This window comes from Mirounga leonina, unplaced genomic scaffold (assembly GCF_011800145.1).
Source record: "Mirounga leonina isolate KUSES-001 unplaced genomic scaffold, KU_Mleo_1.0 Mir_180, whole genome shotgun sequence".
Classification (NCBI taxonomy): domain Eukaryota; kingdom Metazoa; phylum Chordata; class Mammalia; order Carnivora; family Phocidae; genus Mirounga; species Mirounga leonina.
The window spans coordinates 4,033,288-4,057,222 of record NW_023270469.1 but is presented as its reverse complement, the minus strand read 5'-3'; the positions used below and the strand labels follow the sequence as shown (position 1 = coordinate 4,057,222).

Below are 23,935 nucleotides of genomic sequence, written 5' to 3'. Positions count from 1 at the left end.
CCCCCCCCCCCCCCCCCCCCCCCCCCCGGGGGGGGAACCATTTCCTGACTTCTAATAGCATAGGTTGGTTTTGCCTGGTTTTGAACTTGACATAAACAGAACGGAGCCTGTTTAATCATTGGAGTCTGGCTTCTTCTGTTCGGTCTTGAGCTCTGCCCTGTGTCGTTGCGTGCTGATGGGCTTTCAAAGCCTAAGTCAGACCCTGTCACCTCGGCTGTACCTCCCCCCGCTCTCCACCAACTGATGCTCCTCTTTGCATTTGGAGTAAAAGCAGGACTCCTCACCATGGTCTTCCAGGCCCCTGGCCACCTGGTGCTGCCCTCCTGTGTGACCCCATTTCCTCCCAGCTCCACAGCTTTGTGCCTGTCCTCAGTCATGCCAAGATGGGGACCATCCCGGAGCCTTTGACCCTGTGGTTCCTGCTGTCTGGGGTTCCCCTTCCTTGAGATTTGAGCGAGACCTTGCTGTTCACCCCAGCCAGAGCGGTCCCTGTCCTTCCTCTGCCTGGAGTTACCATCCCATTCCCCAGGCGGTTTTCTCACACCTTCTGTCTTTGTCTGTTAGCTGTGATGTCCCCTCCCTCTCTCGAGGCAGACTGTCTTGCTTGCACATGCGAAGGACTCCGTGGCCACCCGGGGGCTTGCCCTGGGATTTCTGTCTGCACAGCCGTGTGGAGGTTCCATAGCCTGGTGCTGTAGGATTCTTGAGCCGTGTGTCTTGGAGCTTGGTTCAGAGCCAGGGGCCGTGACTCACCCTTACAGATACCATGAATCAGGCACTGCAGGCAGGAGGCTGGTGCAGGTGGTGTCAGCCCCGTAGCCCGGAGCAGAGAGGATCTGAGATGCCTGAACTCACCCAGGAGAAAGGAAAGACCGTCCGTAGACAGCTCCAGAACCACTAATTCTCTCCTCATCTTCTTACCCTCCCTCCTCTATCCCTGTGAGCAATTCAGGGCCTCATTGTCCCCCTTGAGGAACTGGACAATCAGAGGCCAAGGGACCTTTCGGGCAGCATGAGGCTCTACATGGTGAGGCCACAGTTCAGACCTGGGTCTGACCTGACATCCACGCTTTTCCTCACGGCCCTGGAGCAGTCCTTGGGAGCCCGTGGTTTCCTGATGTTTATCTGAAGCTTTGCTAAACATCCACACATGGGCAAGAAGGCAGGCGAGGGGCCCCTGGAGTCAGATATCGGGTATTTTGAGAATATATTGATTTATTACCCAGTCACTTTAAAATGGCTTTTCTTATTTACGATCTTGGTTTATATTAAACATATCTGGTTTTTAATTCTTTTTTTTTTTTTTTTTTTTTGCAAATGAGCTCTCTTCTCCTTTTGCCTAAGATTTTGTATATTCTCCATATAGTATTTAAGAAATTGAGGGATGCCTTGGTGGCTCAGATGGTTGAACATCCGACTCTTGATTTCGGCCCGGGGCATGATCGCGCGGGGTTGAGATTGAGCCCCGCTTTGGGCTTCATGCTCAGGGTGGAGTCTGCTTGAGATTTTCTCTCTCTCCCTCTCCCTCTGCCCCTCTCCCTGCTCTTCCTCTCTCCCTCAAATAAATAAATAAGGAAAATCTTAAAAAAAAAATCGGGGGGCACCCGGGTGGCTCAGTCGGTTAAGCATCTGCCTTCAGCTCAGGTCATGATCCCAGGATCCTGGGATTGAGTCCTGCATTGGGCTCCCTGCTCACCTGGGAGCCTGCTTCTCTCTCTGCCCCTCCCTCCAGCTTGTGCTCATGCTCTCTCGCTCTCACTCTCGCTCTCTCTCTCTCTCTCTCTGTCTGAAATAAATAAATAAAATCTTTAAAAAAAAAATCGAATGGGTTTCGCATAGGCTCTTGTTGGCCATCTGTCTTTAGTTGTGGACAACCAGGGCTGGGGGTGGGGAGGCTGCAGGGAAGGGAAAAAAGCCTGCCTCCTACTGTGTCCAGCCCTAATTCCATGGGGAAGAGTTTAAGGAAAACCGACTGGATCCCATCGAGGAGGGGAGATTCCCCCCCCCCCCACATCCCGGGTGTCTGGTGCTTACCCAGATGCTCGTCCCTGGAGGTTCTGGCCAGTCCCGGGATCTGCCCCAGACATGCTGGGGTGTCCCTCCTCCCTCCTCCCAGCCACGGCTTCATTCCTGGAATTTTGGGTGGTTTGTGGGTATGACTGTGATCTGCCCTTGGCCCCACTCACATTTTGCGTTCCCCTCTGTGCTTCCGAGGAAGAGCAGAGCGTGGGGCACCCCTGGCCTTTCGGGCTAGCTGCTGTCACATAGGGCAGACGTGTTCCTGAATGAGCCCGGCTGACATGGGCAGGAGGTTAGAGCTGCCCTGACGTTTCGGAGAGCTCACCTTCGGGCCAGTGGCAAGAGTGTGACGATATGCATCGGCACTCGCAGACATTCTGTGTGAATGTGAGCAAGCGGCTTCTCTGTCTGGAGCCTCGGTTCCCTCACCTGTAGGACAGGGCCCATAGAGGCCATGACCCCATCAGCCTGTAGAGTACGGGAGTGGAGGACCCACTGCAGGGTCGCATCCAGAACGGCTGGCTATGGTGTTTGCGACAAATGTTGGTGGAGCAGTTAATACTCCCTGGGGTGTGAACTGGAACACGACTCAGGGCCAGCCAGCGGTGGGCTGGAACCGGCTCCTTGCGTTTTGTTAAATTTTCAGAGACCACCCTTAAACATCAAATGACATGCACTTACAGTTAACATGAGTCCTCTTTACAAAGAAGGTAATGAAAACTCAGAACTTACCCTGTCCCAGCCTTCTCCGACACTTCACTGCCGTCTCTGCCCGTGAGGTGATCGGTGCCTGTCCCATCCCTGTGGCGGAAAGACCACACAATGATGTGCCATCTCGCGTCTTTCCAGAAATTCCACCATCAGTGATCTCACACGGGTTGCTTGAAATTGGCCACTGTGGGAATGTTTGTCCCGAGGGACCTGACAAACACTACAGATCAGGGTGATTTTATTTTTTTTATTTTTTGGAGTTTTGGTGTTTGGACATTTACTGGCTTATACTGGTTCCAGCCCTCAGCAGGTGCACAGTATGGTGGGAAAGGCAGAAAGTATGAGCAGACACGATGCGGCCATGGTGAGATCTAGGGCACCTAGGGCTTCTTGACTCAGCTAAGACTGAGCCCCGGAAGGAGCACGTCGGCCCTCATGGCACGTGAACTGGGTCATTGTCATCAGTGCAAATGACCATGAACATACGTAGGGGCAGTTCCTGCCCAGAGAGTCAACATTAATGCCCCAGACCTGGTTCCTTTTTATTGTTTTGATTTAAAAAAATTTTAAGTCCAACGTGGGGCCCCGCACTCGCGACCCTGAGCCGGCCAGGCTTCACGACGGTTCCTGATGTCTCGGAACCTGCTTCCCCAGAAAGCTGGGGAGAAAGTGGCCATGGCTCAAGGCACGTCTTGAGTAAAGTGTGTCTTGAATTTAAACCCCGCACGTGTTACACATTTAATATGATGTTTAAAAATTAGATTTTTGTATCAAGGCAGAGGTGGGGCTGTATGAAGAGAGAATGGTGTTTACTCCCCATCATTAATCCCGGGCTTCTAGAAACTTCTTCATGGGGCTGTGAAATACTGTAATGAAGAGAGAATGGTGTTTACTCCCCGTCATTAATCCCGGGCTTCTAGAAACTTCTTCACACACTGCCTCTGTGGTGCATGTAGTGTCATTCTCATGAATATAACTAACGCTTATGAAGCACCCATGTTCATGATCTCGTTCGCTGCTCATCACACAGCTCATCCCCTGACCCTAACCAGGCCAGGCGGATGAAGCCCTGCTCCTCAGATAAAAGGACGCTGCTTTCTGGAGCATGCTGAAGCATGTCCGCAGACCTGTCTGGCTTACTGACCGCTGAATCGCTGAGGTCAGACGAGCCCTGTGATTCCCGTCTACCGTATAGACGCGGCGGCCGGGGCCCAGAGCAGGGACACGCCGTGTCCACGCCACGCAGCCAGCGAGGGGCCGCACCAGGAGCTGACTCAGCTCGGTGTTCCCGGAGGGCCTGCACCCTGCACCGTCCTTAGACGGCTCTCCTGACTTCCTCAGGAGGATGCAACCCACACATTCATTTCATAAATATTTATTGAACACCGACGTGTCAGATGTCAGCAATTCAGCGGCGAACAAGCCCGACAGGTGTGGTTGGGGCGTGATTCAGCCATGACCCTGGAGCTGAATCGTAGCCAAAAGAGCAGGAATCCATGGGGCTGGCCCAGGGCGAGGAGGGGGCAGGTTGGGGCCGTGGGATGAGCTGTGAGAACAGCATGTGCAGGAGGGAAGAGCTTTGGCACAGCTCAGAGCTGCCGGCCGATAAACGCAGTGCTGAGATTCATCTTCCTGGCAGACGCTCCCAAACACAGGCAGAGCCCTGGTGGCGTGACGCACGGAGCCCCACACGCACTCCCTTTCTGTCACTTGCTCCCGAGAGGCGGGGTTGGGGGTGGCCTTGCCCAGGAGGTAACCCTGAGGAGGCGCCATTGCTAGATTGGGAACACGGGGGTCTGCTGATCCCCTCCAGGCCCACACAGCCCCGGCGGGGCGGCGGGGCGGCTGCAGAGCGGATACCCTGGCCATGGGCTGAAAGTCCCCCACGCTTTCAGAAAGCTGGATTTCACGTCTTGGTTCCACCTCCAACGGGCTGCACGGCCTCACCAACACCAGGCAGTGTCTCCTGGACTCAGTTTTCTTTCCTGTAAAATGGAGTCAGAAACCGCCACCTCCCTGGTGGGCTCCAGGTACGTTTAGGGGCCCTGGGCAGTGTTGTAGGAAGTTGATTCCCTGTGGCTTTCGTTAGCCAGGCTGGGGTCTTGCCACGGGCCCTGGGGCCTGAAAGCGTCATTGGTCCCCCTCCCCACCTCCCTGGGGGCCTGACATCTGGCCCGTTCTCAGGAGTCCTGTCTGTACGGTCACGGGCTTGGGTTTGCAACTGTGGCAAAGGAGTGCCAGAGCTTCCGGAGAGCGTTTCGGCTGCGCTGTTCAGCGGTCCGCGATGCGTGTCTGCAGCCACTGGAGACAGGCCGGGGGTGACAGAGTGGAGGAGGCCTTCTCTAGAAATGAGGTTTGCCCTTGGCGAGCCTCGGAGAACCGTGGGTCCAAGAGTGCTCTTCAGAGAGCATCCGTCGATGTCCGGGGTCGGAGGTCAGCTCGCCACGTGGGAGTCACAGGCGCAGCGATGCAGGGAGGTTGGGTGCGTGCAGGCCCGGTGATGGAGGCGTGTTTTGGTGAAAGGTCACCATGATGTAAGGTTTTAGTCCCCTGGGGGTGACACACAGGTGTCTTCTAACTGCCAGGAACCACCATCTGACCTGCAGGCCAGCGTGGATGGGGCTGCCGTGGGGCCCCCTCCCCTGCAGGCTGGTGCCGGGCACTCCAGGAAGCCCACTCTCGGGGAGACAGGGCAGCGTAAGGAAAGGGTCCTGGGGCGGGATGGGCTGCATCCCAGCGCTCAGTTTCTGCTCACCCACTGTACAACTCTGGGCTCTTCCGGACACTGCAGAGGCCTCAGTCTCCTCTTCTGTAAAATGGCAGCAGTAGAACCCAAGCCTCTGGATCATCAGGTGGGTGAGATGAGAAATCCAGGGACTGGTGTGCAGTAGGTCTCCCTCAGTGTCAGCCTCCCCGGTCGGTCCGTCGGGGACTGTACTTGTCCCTGGGAAGCCCCGAGCAGCCCCGGACAGTGCACACGTCTCATATAAGAAAGGGTTTAAATTGTCTGATGGTGGGTGGGAAAGGGGCTGGAGTGTCTAGGCCCTACGTTCTGGTTAAGCTGTTGGGGCGGCAGAGGCTGGAGGGGCTGCACAGGCCCAGGGTGCTGGTGATGCCCCTGGGAAGTGGGCCTTGGCCTCCTGATTTACCTTGCACCCCCCCCCCCCACCTCTTCCCACAGCGGCCAGTGGGGTATTGGGACCGCAGTCCTGTTCATCCAGTATTTTCTCATACTTCTGGAGGCCTGAGCCCCCGCTGTGGGCAGGGCTGCTGTCCCCTGAGGCCTCTCTCGTGGGCTGTAGACACCGCCTTCTCCCTGTGGATCCTCCCTCTGTGGGTGTCTGCATCCCAATCCCCTCTCTTATGATGACAGCCGTCAGATTGGATCAGGGTTCACCTAGTGACCTCATTTTAACTTAATGACCTCTTTAAAGACCCTGTCTCCAAATACAGTCACATTCTGAGGTCCTGGGAGTCAGGACTCCAGCCTGTGAATCTGGGGGACCACAGCTCAGTCCAGAGCAGCACCGTGCAGGGTCCCAGGAGGAGAGCCTCTGGCCACCTCGTCCTCACGGTTCTGCTAAAGCCTTTGGTGTCGTCCTGCAGCCCAGACTTAGCAGGAGCGGCATGATCTGGGCCTCACTCCTACCCAGCGAGGACCCCCAGGTCCCCTGAGCTCTCGCCAGGCCAGGCCACTCTCAGAACCAACAGTGCGATGGGCATGCTTCCCCTGCGATGCTGTGAGCGGCACGACCCAGGGCATACCTGTGTTTCCCAGGTGGTGACTGGCTGAGGTGAGGCCAAGGAGGCCCTTGGAGAAATGTCTCGTCTCCTGTCCTTTGTGTTCTCTGTGGGGAGCGTGTGACTAAACCCCGGAAACGGTGCTCCCAACTCAAAAGCTGCCCTTGAGGCTTTACAAATTCTCTGTGGGGCCATGCAGACAAGGACCAGCCTCCAAGTGCTAGGCTCAGGCGGCCCCATCAAGTGCACAGTGAAGGCGGCTTGTCTTGTCTTTTGGAATAAGGTCTCACCAGTTCAGGAGAACACGCTGGAAGGATGCACATGGAACCAGCAATTGCTTCCTTGTCTTTTCATGCTTTGGCATTTTGTTTTGTTTTATTAATTGAAATTTTTAAAAACCAGAGATGTCCAAAGGATAGCATGGGCTCCCCACCCAGGTCCGGCCCCTGCGCCCACCCTCCTTGGGCTACCGCTTTGCTGTTCCTCCCAACTCAGCCTGTCCCCCTAAAGTGAACAGAGGTGGACAGTTTGCCCTATCTGCTTGAGATTTTAAAAATACAAATAATATGTTAAAGATCAAGACGAGGTCCCTCATATTCTCCTTCCCAGTTCCCCATCCCTCACCCTGGAGTCAACCGGCACCACGAACTTGGTCTGGTTCAGGTGTGGTTTTACTATATAAATACCCCTATGTACACATATGTACACACAAACAGACACATGTATATGTGTGTATTATATATGTGTACGATATGCACATGTAATATACACATATATGTATGTGTGTCTGTATCCATGTGTACTGTAAGTTACACAAACTGTGGTCCGTATGTTTTAAAGTTGGCGTAAATAGGACCATTAGCGTTATATTCTCCAACTTACTTTTCTAACCCAACACTGGATTTGGGACTTACGTATGCTGACATTCACATGGCTCTAGGTTGTTCCTTTTCCCTGCTGTGTAATATTCCACCCGACTGCCCCACCGTCTATTTACCTGTCCCCCCATGAGAGTCATTTGAATGGTGCCCACTGGTGATTTAAACCCCACCCAGGCTTTAGTCCAGTGGAACAGTTGAGTCCTAGGAGCAGTTCTGCTTCATGCCTTCGGGGGTACCTGGCCCTGAAGCTGCTGAGGCAGAGAGTGCCGCAGACCCCGTGCCGTCGTGACGCCCCATGGGTGCTCCGTGACGTGGGTCTCTGCGCTTGCTGCGTCACCGAGGGCAGTCCAGCGTCAGTGTCTTGGCATCTCCGTCAGCCTGGCCTTCTGCAGCTGGGAAATGTTCATATATGGCAGTGCGACTAATCTTGGAGAGGAGTCGGGACCGCAGGGGTCTGCATTACTGGTTTGATTCCCAGTGGGGCAGACGAGCGCACACACGGCCTTCTGTGCCGTCCCGTCCCCGGGACTCTGCCCCAGAGGGAACTCCCCCGGAGGGAGGCTGCGTCTCATCCAGTCCAGAGAATGCCGGGCCTCCCTGCTGGATGGTGGTTATTTTTGTCTGAAGCTCGGTCAGGACCCTGGAGAGTTGCCAGGGTCAGAGTGGGAACTGCCCGGTTCCCATGGCTCCTTGGCTCCACGCTCAGCCTCACACGCTGCCTCCCTGCCCCTCTGTGCCATGCCCCTGCCGATGCCTCTGCTGGATGTTGTCTTGCAAACCTAGCCAACTCAACTGATGAGAGCGGGTTGCGGCTCGTGTGGGGGAAGACCGAAGGAGCCTTGATGGAAGGACACGGCCCCTTGGGGTCCCAGGCGGGTCAGCACCCTGGCGGGGTTCTGCAGCCCCTTCTTCCAGCTCCTCGCCCGCGGTCAGCGCTGCCCCGCAGGTGGGGACTGTGGTTTTCCTCGTCTCTCGCCCCAGCCCGAGTGGGAGCTCCCCGGGGCAAGGCGTAGTGTCTATAGCACAAACTAGATGCCCAGGAAAGCTCCCGTGACTGACGGACTCTCCCTTGGAGGTGAAGCAGAGGTGAGATGTGTGAATAAACACACTCTTTCAAGCCCTGCCTTGTCCTCTCGGACACTCTGTGACCGTCTAGGGAGAGAGGAACCAGGGTAGCTCCACCTCTCCTGTCTGTGGGACCTTGGTTACTGAGCTTCTGGGAGCCTCGGTTTTCACATCTGCAAAGTGGGGAGAGGGATAGCTGTTCACTGCTCAAGCTCACGCTGGAGCTGGTTTAAGACTGATCCACTTCTCCCCCCACTGCCCTCTGCTTTCCTTCAGAGCTTCCGCGCCCCAGCGCTGCCTAAGAGCCCAGCCTGCTTGGTCCCCCTGGTCCTCGCTCCCTGCGTGGCGCCATGAGCTGTGTCCTGAACAGAGTCGTCCCCTTGGGGCTGGTGCTGCTGGTCTGCGGAGCCCAAGGCTTTTTCCTGCCCAACGTCACCCACTTGGAGAAGCTGCTCAGCAAATACCAGCAGGACAAGCCCCACTCCCGGGTCCGGAGGGCCATCCCCAGGTTGGACAAGGAGGAGATCCTCATGCTTCACAACAAACTGAGGGGCCAGGTGTACCCCCCGGCCTCCAACATGGAGTACATGGTAAGCGCTTCATCCAGCCCCATCTGCCACCCTCCTCCGTCTGAGCAGCAACGGGGCCAAGTCCGTGAGAGATGGGGTGTCTGTCAGCGAGGGGCTGGCAGAGAGGGTACAGTGGAGGGTCTCCCGTGAGCCTGGGGAAATCCCATGCATAAGGAGCAGAGGGGCAGCCGGCCCTCCAAGCCCATGCCTCCGGCCCCACATCCACGCGCACCCCTCTGTTTCTGCCAGGACCGCTTCCCGTCCTCCCAGCCCTGTGACACACTTGCTGCTTTTCTCCCATTTTATAGACTAGGAAACTGAGGCCCGAGGTCAGAGACGGTAGTGGCAGAACAGACCGCAGGACCCAGGCTCACAGCCACCATCCTGCACCCAGTTTAAACCCTGGCACCCCCACTGCCCCTGCCCGCTTCCTGTCTGCCCAGCCTGTCCCCCCAACACCTCAATCAGCCCTGGGGCTTCTCACCTCCCACGCTGTCCCCTGCTGGCTCGCCCTGAGGCTGCTTCCTGCGCCCTTCCTGACCTTCAGCAAGCCTGTCTCCTGCTCAGGAGCCTCAGGGCCCTCTGTCCCCAGGATGGAGCCCAAATGCTCCTGCCTGGCGCTGGAGGCCTTCGATCATGAGCTCATCTGTCCTGAGAGGCCACTCGGTGTTCCCCGAAGATGCCACCAGGCCCTCCCTCCCCCAGGAGTCCTGTCCCCACCTCGTGCCTTATCCCGTCGTAAGCAAGCCTCACTCAAGACCCAGCTCCTCTCCCTCCTCTGGACTCTACTGTCCCGTTTCATGGTGCCTTAGGCTCTGATGTAGGTGGTGCTCGTGATCAGGGAGCACCCCGCGTGCCTGGGAACCCCTCAGTGTTGCCGTCTCTGCCCTCACGAGGTGGTCCGTCACCAGCTATAGGGCAGATGACAGGCTTGCCCTTCTGGGCAAACACCCTCGGAAGCAAGGCTGTCCTTTGGGAACTTGTTATGAAACCATTTCTTCTTTTCCTCAAGAACATGGCCCAGGCATTTACTCTGAAGGGGTTGTGCTAATCTTAGGAAGAGCGGGCACCCTTTCAAAATACTAATGCATCAGCAACTGGTGCAGGCCTTTTTAGGGTTGAAGACGTAGAGAATTAGAGTAGAATTCTTGGTGGCTTTCGGTGTGGACTCTTCCCCCATCCTTCCTGACACCTGGCCCGGTCCCCGGGGGGGAAAGGACACTCTCCACCTCTCTGTATAGGTCGGCCTTCCTCCTGGGCCGCCTCCCACCCCAAGGCCCTATATGGTGCCCAGCAGGGAGCAGGGAGCTTGACTGAGCCCCAAACCCCGGGGATCCTGGCTGCTTCCTGCCTCCTATCAGGAACGGGCTCAGTTTACGCTGGTCTTCACGTCTCCACTCTATGCTTGTCCAGGGCTGTATGGAAGATGCGGTGCAGTGAGCAGGGCTCACATAGGCAGCAGGGAACGTTAGTGCAGCCTCTCACGAACCTGCCATGCTTTCCTGTCTATTTTGTGTTATTTCAGGGGTGGAGCTGGGATCTGGGTCTTTAGGTCTAAATGGCTTGCCTGTCAGGGAAGCTGGGCCTTCGTTGGTGGTGTTGGCGACACCTCTGAGCAGGGGCCCCGAGGCAGGGGAGGTAGCACGAGGCCCAGCCCCTCCACCCCAGGCCTGCCTATCTGTTCCGGTCTCCACCCAAACAAGGGGCACTCATTTGAGAAAGTATCTTGAAAATCCAGCTTCCTGCTCAGCCGTGCCTGCTGGGGCTCCGGCCGTGGTCCTTTTGAAATAGCCGTAGCCCTGAAAGGCGGACATTAAAACTCCAAAGAGTTGAGACACCCTATTCTGAGGTTTTATAGGTGGACGGGCTCTGGAGCCAGCCTGCCACTTGGTAGCTGGGTGACTTCAGACAGATTAGTTAGTCTCTTTGTATTAATGTCTCCTCACCTGCACAATCGGGGCAATAAAAGTACCTTTCTCATAGGATTGTTCGGAGGAGTCAATGAGATAATGCATAAGTGCTAAATAAATGTTAACTATACTGTTGCTGTTACTATTTTAGTGACTTATTATTTTAGTGGAGTGGGACCAGCCCTTGGTGACAGCATGCAGAGCAAGATGAGACCCCTCGGAAGCCAGATAAAGCTGGGTTGTTAAAGTTCTAACTTCCTGCTGTTTAACCTTCGGCAAGTTACCTAACCTCTCTTAGCCTCAAGGGTTTTTTTTTGTTTTTTGGGTATTTTTGTCTGCAACAGTGGGAAAATATAACTTAACCTCAAGGGCTTATTCTGAGAATTAAATAAGAAAGTGGTGCTAATAATGTTCTCTGGCAAGTGGCAGGTGTTCAGGTACAGGGACTGACCCTGCCCCTGGCACGTAGTAGGTGCTTGAGAAAGATAATTTCCTTAATATCCAGGTACTGTTTACTGAGAGCTGCTCGGCATCTCGCCTGGGGGCTTGATGCCTGCTCATTCAACCTTCCCCCACATCCTGTTCCGGCGACATCATTAGCCCAGGTGGGGAAACAGGCTCAGAGAGGTGAAGCCGCTTGTCCACAGTCACACAGCCAGCAAGGGGCAGAGCCTGGCCCCACACTCTCACCAGTGCCCCCCACTGCCTGGCTCTTTCCCTCTTTCTTGCCCCAGTCCTCCCTTTGGGGGGTAGAGAATGTTCACCTGTGCCTCTCTGAGGTCCTACTATGTGCCAGGCACAGCTGGAGCCAAGAGAAGGGTCGGAGGTGAAGGGTGGGAGGTGCAGGGCGGGCCCAAAAGGAGGCCTCGAAAGCAGGGAGGGGAGAGCTAGGTCCTTGTTTGGCTGCGTCCTCTACCTCTAGCCAGAATTTTGGAAGCCTTAACCCCCAGAGATCTGCCAGGGCCCTCCCTATAGCCATCCCCGCTGAGCTGTAGAAAATGTTATGGACGCGGACCAAAGGCACACAAGGTTCACGTTGATCAGAATAGATAGTGAACTTCTGAGAAGCTAGTGAGCCTCGGGGTGGGGTCAGTGCCTGCACGCACTCTGCCCTGCCTCCCTGGACTCTGGGAAGGGCCTTAGCTGGCCATGGCCAGAGGGATCTTGGTGTTCCCTCCTGTCCCCACTGCCCTCCCCTCGCAGTGGATGGTGTCTCTTCTTTCATGGAGCATCAGCGGGTGCTTGCTTGGAGATGGAGCCACCAAGTTAGTTCGGGTAGTTTATCGGGGAGGGGGTGATGCACAAGTCCAGAAGACAGGAAGGTGGAAGTCCAACATCACGGTATACTACGGGGTCTCCCGGTGAGAGCGGGGGCTTGGATCTGCTAAGTAAAGAGAGCAGCAGGAGGATCACCCACCCAAAGGCAGCCTGTCCCCTCCCCACTTCAGGCTGTCCCGGGCTTGGGAAAAGGATCCCAGGCAGAAGGGACACAGTGCTTGGTGGGCACGTCAAGAGAGGAGTCTGATGTCCGAGTGTACCCAGAACATCCACTGCAGCCGAAACGGGGGCTGCATCCAGGGGTGTGCCCCAGGTCCACAGAGGCGTCTGCCCGAGGCCAGAACTCGCCCTGGATGTTCCGCAATCTCCGGCATTGAGGCCGGAAAGAGGCAGCTGGGCAGGAGGTTGGGGAGGTGCTCGGCTTCATGATGTTCCGTCCTGGGGGCCCGCAGTTAGCGCCGTCAGTGTCCCGTTCCCGGCCAGGTCCTGGGGCTCTGCCTGACCGTCTTCCCATGAGCACCTACTGTGTGCCGGGGGCTGGGGCGCCCCCGAGAGGGAACAGCGCCTGCCCGCCTGGCGACTGGGAGGAGGACGGACAGCAGCTGACCGGAGGGCAATGAGCCCCCTGCTTTGTTCACCGTGTTCCTTCCCGGGGAGTTATGTGCATTCCTGGGCCGGCGGGGAGGCAGGACGGGAGGTGCAGCCTGTTTCAGATCCTCTGGCCCAGACCCTGCCCTTGCCCCCCACCCATTCCCCCTGGGTCCGGGTGGCCTGTGCTGCAGGAGAGCAGGATGGGCTGGGACGGAGGCATTTCTTGCTCCTTTTTCTTTTTAGAACAGTAAAATACACAAAACATAAAATTCACCCTTTCAACCACTTTTAAGCATACAGTTCTGTGGTGTTCAGCATGTTCACAGGGCTGCGCCGAGGGCACCCCCAGGCAAGGGGCTTGCCTCAGCATCCCGGCCAAGTGGGAGCCCAGAGCAGGAACTGCGAGGACCGCCGTGGGCTGGGCTGCTCTGAGTTCTTTGCTGCCTGCCCCTCCCCGCTTGCCGGGTCAGGAGCCCGTCCAACATCTGCGTGGACCCCAGTGTCCGAGAACGGAGACCTGGCCCGGGCTCCGTGTGGGGTCCATGTGGGGCCTGTGGCTGTAGGTTTCATTCTTGCACCATCCCTGACCCTGGCGGCCCGTGTCTCCTCTCCCTACAGACCTGGGACGAGGAGCTGGAGCGGTCGTCGGCGGCGTGGGCTCACAAGTGCCTCTGGGAGCACGGGCCCACCAGTCTGCTGGTGTCCCTTGGGCAGAACCTTGCCGTCCACTGGGGCAGGTAAGAGCCGCCGCGGTCCCCCCTCGCTTGTGAACTGGCCGCCCCTGCAGAGCACCTACTGTGTGCTGGGCTTGGTGCTCGCTGTCCGTTGTCACGTTTAAGTCCTCAGGATCCCCCGTGCCCGTCTGAATGTGGGGAAACAGGCTTAGTGCCCAGGGCCACTTCCAAGTAAGTGGCAAAACGGATGCGAGGCTGCTTGTTGGCTCCAGACACTGATCACCAGGCTCGGGGTTTCTAGCTTGAGGGTTCCATCCCACTTCCTTGAAAGGATTCTTGAGCCCGTTGCAGCAGGGAGTGGCCGGGTGAGCTGGGAACACGGGGATGTTGCTTATGCAGTGCTGGTTAGAGTGTCTTCTCTGCCCCGGCATGTCTGGGTTCTGCTCCTTCTCCAGGTCCAGCCAGGTTCCACCTGGTGAGCAGCTGTCCCTCACCTTCCCCTCCTTGTCTTGCCATGGGGAGGCTCGCCCTCACCACCCAGGCCCCCTTGCCCGGAGGAGGCTCTTGAGCATGGTCTCTAAGATGCATGCATCTGAGCACCCACCCGGCTGAGGGCTGGTTTCCTTAGGGGATGTGGGGAACGTGCCTTCTCGCCAGTGCAAACTCATCAACCAGCCAGACAACGTGCTGTGGACACAAGTCCTCTGGGGCCGAACCCAGGGCTGGCCAGGGGCTCAAGGCCCACTTGTGCTTTGCCGGCATCATTGAAAAGTTGGACCGGACTTGAAGTATCCCCTCAAAGCACAGGGTGCCCGTCTTGCAGCCCAGATATTCCCCAGCTCCGTAAGAGCCTGCGTTCAGTGTGGCTGCCAACGGTCGGCTTCCTTTAGGTCAGTGCTTTTCCAGGACAGAACCTGAGCAGGTGTCATAAGGGGTCCAGACTTCACAGAAATGAATTAACACCTGTTTTTTTTTTTTTGTCTTCTGGTGAATTCTGCTTTTTGTAAAATCAGTCTTCCGGTAGCATGAAAAGAAAATGTCTACAGGGAAAAAAACCATCATTCCTTTGGCCTGGCTTAGCAGCCAGAATATTCCTGGACTCCTGTGTAGCATCTGGCTGTGGGCCGGCATATTTTTACTTCGTGGTAACGGTGGCCAGGACAGCTTTTAATTCTTTCCCCCCTTCTCATATGGTATCAGACAGTTCTTCTATTCCGTAGCCGTCATGGTGATCATTGTCAAGGCTGCCTTCGGGCCATCGAGCCGAGAGCCCGAACGTTTGCCATTCTTGGATCTGGTCTTGCTGTTGCTGCATCAGGCTTAGTACTGGGACTGATGGTGCGGGGGGCACAGAGGGCTTGCCCCTGCGGGATGCTGAGTGCCGACCTGCTTTCCCAAAGAGCCCCCTTCGTTCTCCGGGCCCCTGCAGCAGCCTGGCCGTGGCACTCTGGGGGACTGGACGGGCACGGGTGTCCCCACACAGCCCTGTGGCTCCGTGGTTCCGTGGCTGCCAGCGTCCTTCTCCAAGCAGGCCCCGGCCACGTCACTGACCACCACCATGCACTCTGGGCTCTGATGGTAATTGTTACAAGACCTCTAACTGCCCAGCTCACCACAGTGCTCTCAGAAACGGCCAGACCCCTCGTGTCTTCTCTCTCTATCGAAACCGCTTTGTTTACACTTGCTGGTGACGCTGACCAGTGATTTGTGTTCAGTTTATTTTCTTTCCTGGGAAGAAAGCAACGATGCCAACCTGGTGGATGGGGCCGAGCAAGGGGGCCGTGGCCACCCATGGTGATGACCAGGGTGGGGGTGAGGGAGGGCTCAGGGGATCAGATCCGAAATAGGAAGTTTTGGAAAGGATTTGCCCACGTGACAGCAGGGCTCTGCATCCCTGCAGGTTTCTACATCTTCAGTTCATTTTCTATCTTGTATCTGAGTCCTTGGGTCTCCCCACCAGCAGCTGAGGAATGAAGCCAGTCACGATGATAGAGAAACGTGAGCCTCTAGGCTCTTGTTTGGGGGTGATGGGGACCCATGTGCCCTGTCCCCCATAGCCGGCTATTTTGCAGCTTTCAGACCTTCCCCGGCGTCCCTTCTGTGCATTACCTGGACAGTTACTTATTCACTGTTTTCCTCTGCACTGACTTTAAAGGGACTCATGTTTTCAATCAAGTTGTGTTTTAACAATCATATCTGGGAAATCGGGGGTGCGTGGGCTACATGTATTTCCCCAAATGTACATGGGCATAAATACATAATTGTAATATAAACAATGACTCACTGGGGGCCAGGCAAATGTCTCCTGCACACACAGGTGGCGTGTGGGCTACCCAGGGAAATTCCTGGAACCCAGGCACTCCAGGGATGCCCAGGTGAGCTCCTTGCAAGTTTGGGTTATAGGCACTTACAGCAGGTGCTGGGCAGGATTTGGGGCTGTTTGCCCACAGCAGCCCCCTTCTCCAGCCCACCCCGTGGCTGGCTGTGCCGTGAGCTGTGGTCTCGGTCTGTCGCGTGTGTGGTGGCCGGGACGTAACTAGCTGATCTGCCCTCTTAGGTACCGCTCTCCTGGCTTCCATGTCCAGTCCTGGTATGACGAGGTGAAGGACTACACCTACCCCTACCCCCACGAGTGCAACCCCTGGTGTCCAGAGAGGTGCTCTGGGCCCATGTGCACCCACTACACACAGGTAACCCCCGAGGCCCGAGCTGAGACCTCAGCCCAGCACCCCCAGACCCCATCACTCACCTGGCCCTGCAGGGCTGCTGCCCAGTTGGAAAACTGCCCTGTCATTACCATAATATTTTCCTTTAATTTGGTGTTACTTAAAGTACGGCTGCTGGGCTGAGCTTGGATTTGTGACATAAGCATAGAAACGGGCAGTAAGTGCTATTTTCCATCACTAGCACACTTTCCTCGTGTGTGGTTTGTTTTTGTTTGGGGGTGTGTGTGTGTGTGTGTGTGTGTTTAACAAACATGGATCTTCAGGGGGTTAAGGAGAAAATCTGGTCCTTCACCCCTTCACAGCATACACCCCTTTAGTGCCAGCACCCTGGAGATCCAGGCCAGACTACGTTGCCCCGCTCTGCCTTGTCCCTGGCTCTGACACGTGGATGTCATCTTTTCAGATAGTCTGGGCCACCACCAACAAGATTGGCTGTGCTGTGAACACCTGCGAGAGGATGAACGTTTGGGGAGATGTTTGGGAGAATGCGGTCTACCTCGTCTGCAATTACTCTCCAAAGTAAGAACAAGGAACATGGTTGCATGGGTTGGGATGCATTTGCCTGGCACGGAGGACCCAACTAAAGTTGGCTTAAATGGTGAGGTCTCTTCATTGGTTCACATAACAAGACATCTAGACATTGATGCATCCAGTTCAACTTAAAAGCTCAGCAGTGTCAGTGAGGACTCAAGCTCTTTCTGTTTCCTTGCTGTACGAGCCTATCCTCGTGGTTCCATGATGGCTGCAGAACATCGGGCATCACATCTTCCCAAACTCAAGGGAAGAGAATGGTAGAAAAGGGCTTTCTCTTGGGCCTTTCTCAGCCCTGGCCCACTTTCTCCCTATGTCATTGGCCAGAACTAGACTCCTCACAGATTGGGGGGTGGTGGGGAGCACAAGATTTCCTTAATTGGCTTCAACCAATGAAATTGCCCAACTGGCTTTGCAAGTCATCTTCTGGGACTCCCTGAGCAAATCAGAAGCCAGAATAGCTGTTGGCTGCCCAACCAGCGGGGTGTGCCATAGCGATATTCTTTTTTTCCTCTGAAAATATGCAGCAGATAGCACTCTAGGAAACGTATACCTGCTACACCTAGTTTTTGCATTTTTATGTTTTCCCTTCTAGAAAAGGCCACCCGGAGCCTCTGTGTCCCAGCCCCCTTCCTCCTCACAGCATCCTGATATCATGAGTGTGCCATCTGTCCTTCAATTGACTCATTCACCTCCTTTGCTCATCAAATAACGTGCTGCTTCTTAGAGCATTGCCCTCCCTGGGTATGGCCTGTGGTTTGCCTGCCGGCCATGGGGCCGGCCATCGCCTAGCACCGGGCCCTGCGCACAGTATGCCCTTGAGGCATATTTGCTCAGTGACCGAATGACATGAGGATGACCTCACTTACTTGGTTTGGGTCAGCAGTGGCCGTGAGGAGGTGGGATGAGAAGGAATCGCTGAGGTCAGGAGGAAAATAGATGCTCTCCGTCGAGTGTCTGACAGCCCACAGGCCCGGCGTGAGGGCGGGCGGATGAGGTCATCGCTGCGGTTGGGGGGCACACCAGCCCCGTGGACGAGCAGTAACTGGCCCACGATGGTGGGATCCCCGGCAGAGTGGCCGCTGGGGCGTGAGGGATACTTCGATTCCACTCTGTATAAAAAAGAAAAAAAAAACCCTGAAGATCCTATCAGAAACAGAGTTCTGCCTTTCTCAGCGCCCAGCTGTTTTCTTGAAAAAAAGAATAACATATGGATGATACACACTAGTCTTAAGTGTGCAGCCGGATAAATCCCACATGTGTCTGCGTGGGCTAGCCGGCGCGGGCGGCCATGACCGAGGCCCAGGGGCTGCGCGTCTCAGGAGGAGGCACAGCGGGGCCGGATGCTGGCAAGTCCCTTCCTCCCTGTGTCCTTACGTGGCCTTTCTTCAGACTCCCTCGTGTCTCCTCTTTTAGGGACACTAGTCCTGGGGGATCAGGGCCTTACCCCGTGACCTCATTTCACCTCACTTACCTCCTGGGAAGCCCCGTCTCCGCACACAGTGCCCCCAGGGCTTCAATGCAGGAATTAACGGGTGGTGGGGGGAGATGCACAGTCAGTCCGTATAATACGTATATAGCCCTGTAACTACCCCCCAGCTCAAGATGGAGCATATTTCCAGGGGCCCAGGATGTCCCCCAGAGGTGCCACCATCCAACATCTCTCTGCATTGGTCAGTGTCTGGTTTGGACCCTCACGAGAATGGACCAGACATGTATGCCCTTTCGGGCCCAGCATCTGCTCAACACTGTGCGTTTGAGATTTGTGTGCAGTGTTGCCTGTTCAGTGGGCCGTTTTGATTGCTGTGTGGCGTCTTTCCTCAAGAGTCCGAGCCCCTGGCCATGCAGGTCGCTGAGCCAGGCCCCCGACCTCCCTGAAAAGCCGTCAGAAACGCCACCTGACAAGCTTGTTGATTCAGCAAATGCTCGCAGAGCACACGACCTTCACCATGAGCAGGGCCCTGGTCTGAGGCCCATCACTCTGTCACCACACAACCTCCCGATGGGGCCCCTGTTACAGAGAAGGAGACAGAGGGCCAGGGCTGAGGGCAGCGGTGGGGTCACACGGCAGGCAGGGCTGGGGTCCAACTTGGGGAGTCGCTCTGGACTGCTCAGCGGAGGGAGGCTTAGCTTAGTAGCGGGGCTCTGGATTGCCTTCCTGAGTGAACAGATGGGTGACCATCCAGGTCAACCCCGAAGGAAGTTTCTCGAAGGAGTCACAGAGACTGTTCCCCGGTCACGCATGGCTCCAGCCTGTGTGCCAAAGGCCCAGGCTTTGGGAGAGGGGCTTGGGGATACTGCTCCACACCTGCTACCTGGCTCCCGGAGAACCAGGCCCTGACCAGTCTCCAGTTTTCCTGCCTGGGAACTTCAGAGGGAGGTGGGACGGTGTCCATGACATCAGGAGGGACCTTGGTCCCAACCGCGAGGGCAGAGTGCTCAAAGGCTCTGAGCCCCTCCGCTTGCTTGCTGTGTGACCTTGGGCAGGTCACCTAACCTTTTTGAGCCCCAGTGGCCTCCTCTAAAAAAGGATGGAATTCCAGCACGTCCCTCCTGGGTGTCAGAAGGATGGGGGGACCTGGTTGTAGGAGCTTAGTAAACATGAGGTACTCCCTAGAACGTGCTGACTTTTACTCCTTTGAGAAATGGCTTAACGGGGGAGCTCAGCAGCTTTCCAGTACAAAGGGGTTGGGGCTGGGGTGGGGGGTGGGGGACAGTGTTCAGAGTCGTGTAAGGCAGGACACGGGCAGATGTGGGGCCTGGGGGGTGGTAACACACACCCCAACACGAGGGGACCAAGGTGCTTGGGAGGAAGGATGTGTCACAGCTCCCGACCAGCATTCTTCGAGAATTCTCTAGGCTCCGTGCAGTTGCCTCTCCCCCTTTACCCAGCACACACACCCTCCTTCCTCCCCTGGATGGCCCAGGAAGGGGGAGAGGAGGGGCCCCCGGCCCTCGGGTGGCGGCCCCTCCTGATGGTGTGTTTGGTGTGTCCGCAGGGGCAACTGGATCGGAGAAGCCCCGTACAAAACCGGCCGGCCCTGCTCCGAGTGCCCGCCCAGCTATGGAGGCGGCTGTAAGAACAACCTGTGTTACCGAGGTAGGAAGTGACTTCGAAGCCGCCCCGAGTGACTGTCCCCTCTGTCTGTGGGTCAAACGGGAAAACGGGACACTGAAGTCAAGGCGCCCCCTCCCCCTGCTTGTGCAGCCGTGTGTGGTGGGCAGATCCCCCCTCCAGTCCCGGGGTTCAGCCCCCGGCTCCCTGGGGACACGGGGCTGCGCTGGCATGTCCCCCCAGGAGGCCTCTCCCGTGGCCACACCCTGAGCTGGGTGCTGGGCGCACCCGCGTCCCTGCTGTCATTGGCGCTCATGGCTTAAATACACAACAAACCAGACTGTGCCCGTCCCAGGTGACCTCCAGGCTGGGCAGGGGTGGCCTTTCTCCTTGATGGCCTCCTTCCTTCCACCCTGTTTGCCTCTTGCCGATGCCTCGCCTGGATTTGCCGTAAATGTTCACGGTTCCCTCCCCGCCGCGGCCTGGGCAGATGCCCCGCTTTCAGGGGCCGTGTATCTGCCACGTATCCTGCCCCTTGTTTCTAGTCGGCCTCTCAGGACGTTTCCACTGTCCCCGCTACTAGAAGTAACATATCTGGGGCCTAAAGTGTTGCTCATGTTTTGCAGTATTTTCTCGGGCTCTGTCCCAGGGGGACGGAACTGGGCCCGAGGGGCTAACCAGGTGCTCGTGTTCGGGACCTGTTGTCCCTGTGGCTGCCCCGGCAGGCCCTGTGACAGCAGGGAGGGTCTCCCGAGGCGCGGGCGTGCAGGAGAGGGCAGCTCTCCACGCCGGGCTTTCCCTGTCAGTCCGGTGGGCTCTGGGGTACAGAAACGGGTGGGCTAGGGTGGGGGTCCCAGACCCGGTCGTGGCCCAGGGGCCCTGTTGTCTCAGCTAGCTGTTCACTGCTGGTTCTGCCCATTGTGGGGGCCGAGGGGCAGGAGGTGCAAGGATCCGGATGCGAGACAAACCTGTTCGTGCTGCTCCCTGGATCGTGTGTCATCCATGGGCAGTGGAGTGTCCAGGGGGCAGATTTCGAGGCTGGTTCTCAGACCCCTCTCGGTCGCTCTGCCCCAAGACGGGCATGACAACACCAGGCTTCCGTTGGGTACGTCAGGCTCCAGTGAGGGAGTCCACGCATTCGGTATGGATGTGTTATATTAGCACCTGCCGTGTGCAGGACGTTGCCAGGTGGTAATTGTGGGGATGATCATGGGACCTGACACTTAAGGCCCTACCCTCATAAGACTGGGGTCAAGTGGGGTCATGGCCATGAGTAGTGACATGTGTCTTCCCAGGGAGCTTACAGCAAGAGCATTGGCTGTCATCTGGCGGGGTCAGGGAAGGCCTCCTGAGCAGTTGGCCGTCGAGGAGGGAGATGCAGCCTCGGGGTGAGAGCAGGGGAGGGTGCTTCCCACAGGGGCCAGAGCACCTGCAGGCGCCCGTAGGTACGAGGGCGGCGTGGTCATGAGCCCCGGAGACAGGGAGGCTTGTTAACTGTAATTTCTCCCGTTGGCCCACCCCTCTTCTCTGTCTCCGAGGCGGGGCTCCACACGCTTGTCTTTAGTGAACCCCCCCACCACCCGGATATCCCCGCTCCGAAGCCTGCATTCACGAGACACGGGGTCTAGAGCCCGGCACACCTGCTTTAGGAACAGCATGCCGGCCGTATTCCAGCCGCGGGACCCTGGGCAGGCCGTCCTCTCTCTCTGAGCCTCAGTCTCCCTGCCTGGAGGTGGGGGTCAGGGCAGGACGAGATCGTGGGTGGAGGCTGGTGTCTGGGCCCTTCCCTGTGTCCCTGGCAGGCAGGACCTGTGGCTCCTGTCCAGTCCCCTGGGAGGGGCAAGTCCCCCGTCAGATCCCGAGTGCTGATTTGGGGACCGTGGGAGAGCGAGGCCTGTTGAGGCTTCTCCTTGGGTCTCCCGCTGTTCTTTGCTCCAGCCTAATCTCGTTGCAGGGCTGTTTTCAGGGCCTGTCAGCTCCTCCATGAGGGGCTCCAGGAGCACAAGCCAGAGCTGCTCGGGCTAGGGGTTGTCTCCATGGTTATCGGAGGTGCGTACTCAGGCAAACTGCATGCTCTCTTTGGGCCTCAGTCTGCCCATCTATAACAGTGGCAGTAAGAGTCCATCTGTAGAAGCTTTGCTGGGAGGACGCAGAGAGAAGGATGTGGGTTGCTAACACAGCAAGCCACACATAGTGCCTTATAAACACACTGATTACCCTCTCAGAGAAGTGGGGGTGGGGAGAGGTATGACTGCACTTAGCACCTTGCATGGGGTCCTTCCTCACCTGGTGGGGACTGTAGGCCCTCTCCCTGCCTGGGGGCTCATCCATGTGGTGAACCTGGCAGATACCTTCCTCTCCTTGGAAACACAGCTCTGGTGTCACACCTCCTCCCGGGAGCCTTCCCTGACTACACAGGCAGTGCACCTGCTTCTGTGCTCTTTCTGCCCCCAGACTCTCCTGGAACCCTGATCACCTGTTGTTCCAACTGTCAGTTTGCTCTGAGGGCTCTAGGGTCATGGAGCAGCTGTGTTCTGCAGGCCATCTGAATGCATATGCTGCCCATACACACAGAGAGTCATTTTCAAAGAACACATGCACACAAAGACACCTCAGATGCTGGGTTACCCACCCAATGAAGCCTTTGTGCTTGTTTCTTTATTTTTGGTGGAAAACACCCAAGTCCCCTTGGCAGGCATCCCAGTTTTCTCAGCTAACCAGGAGGAAAGTCTCCTGTAAAGCAGCTTATCTGCATAAGCTACTTAATAAGCACCAACTGAGGGTGCCTGGCAAGGCCTTGACCTATAATGAAAATGGAGCAGAATTAAAGATAGACCGTTCGAGACGTTTCCGTCCCTCCAGCCTGAAACCGTGAAACCGTGTGGTGATCAAGGGTGTGGGCTTCTTGGACGGGCAGCTCGACACTCAGCTGTGTGAGCTTGGGCAGGTAGCTTAGCCTCTCTGAGCCTCGGTTTTCCTGTCTGTGAAATGGGGCTGATCAGGCCTCCTAGGGAGCGAGGAGAGCACACCAAGGAAGCGTCGAGCTGGCGGGGAATCATGCAGTGTGGGCCCCGTATACATTAGCCACGAGCTCTGTCCCCACCTACAGAACCAGGTGGGAACCTGCAGGCCGATGTAAGCAATGCCGTGGGGCCCGAGACCCCTGGTCCGGAGCTGGATGGTGCGCACGGTAACCTTGCGGTGAACTTGGGCATGGAATTTCCCCAGGCCTGCGCTGCTCCACACAGGGGATCTTAATTAGGATGTGCTCAAATACAGCCTGTCCTCTGGGTAAGCATTCCACTTTTCATGTGTGTGTCTGAGGGCAAGGACTGTCTGCCCATTTTCTTAAATAGTGAGCCCTCAAATGCTTTAGACGGCTTTACCAAACTATATTCGGCTGAATAAAGCCACGATTATGAGGTATAAAAATCCTAAAGGCCAGTGGAAGAAAACCCGGCTCATTCCAGAGATAGCTCTGGCTTTCGGTGAAGGGCAAAGCTGAATGGCCACATTGACAGGAAGAGCAGACCAGAGACAGAAGATGTGGACCGAACGGCGTTTGCAAACCCAGTGTCTTCGTAAAGATTTCGCCTGTAGCTTTTGGCTCCAGACGGTGCTTTCAGAATTCTTATCGTGAAGGTCTTTAAACTCAGCTGGGACTCTTTTCTTCTCTCTTTTTTTTCTCCCGAAAGAACTCAAAGAGAGAATTCTTTAAGGGGTAGCTCATCCTTCATTCAGCAGATTTAGTTGAGCAAAATTGTAGATGGGAGCTGGGTGTCTGGGGTGGGGGCAGGGGGGTGGGTGAAGCAGGCTGGTTCCCGGCCCCAGGGAGTTTGCAGCTGGTGGGAGGGGCAGGTGGTGGTGGCCTCATGGCTATCAACAGAGCTCTGATAAGGATGGCACTGGGGCTCAGGACTGCCATCCGCCTCCCACTTAAATCCCACCCCCTCTCCTCACCTGGGGTGGTGGCTGTGTGTGGGGTCGGGGGCACTGGCCCGTGAAACAGATGCAGCACATCCCAGCCTTGAAAAGCCCTGGAGAATTGGCCCTCGCTTTGGATCCTTGTTTTGCAGAGCCACAAAACACCTGGTCCCCCTTTGGAGGAGGGAGGTCGTTGCTCCTAAGGGGAAGTGGGGGGGTGAGGCTAGGGGGTTCATGAGCACTTGCTGCTGCTTGAATTT

At 56.6% G+C, this 23,935-nt stretch overlaps 1 protein-coding gene across 1 annotated transcript in view; it reads left to right on the top strand.

Annotated features, from left to right (window-relative positions):
- Nucleotides 1–23,935, top strand: part of CRISPLD2 (cysteine rich secretory protein LCCL domain containing 2) — a 63,293-nt gene that overhangs the window by 6,363 nt on the left and 32,995 nt on the right. Inside the window, exons 2-6 of the mRNA XM_035024670.1 lie at nucleotides 8,694–9,007; nucleotides 13,384–13,502; nucleotides 15,997–16,129; nucleotides 16,569–16,684; nucleotides 19,696–19,796. Of these exons, the coding sequence (XP_034880561.1) occupies nucleotides 8,768–9,007; nucleotides 13,384–13,502; nucleotides 15,997–16,129; nucleotides 16,569–16,684; nucleotides 19,696–19,796 (709 nt within the window). The 5' untranslated portion in view covers nucleotides 8,694–8,767. The remainder of the gene's footprint in view (nucleotides 1–8,693; nucleotides 9,008–13,383; nucleotides 13,503–15,996; nucleotides 16,130–16,568; nucleotides 16,685–19,695; nucleotides 19,797–23,935) is intronic.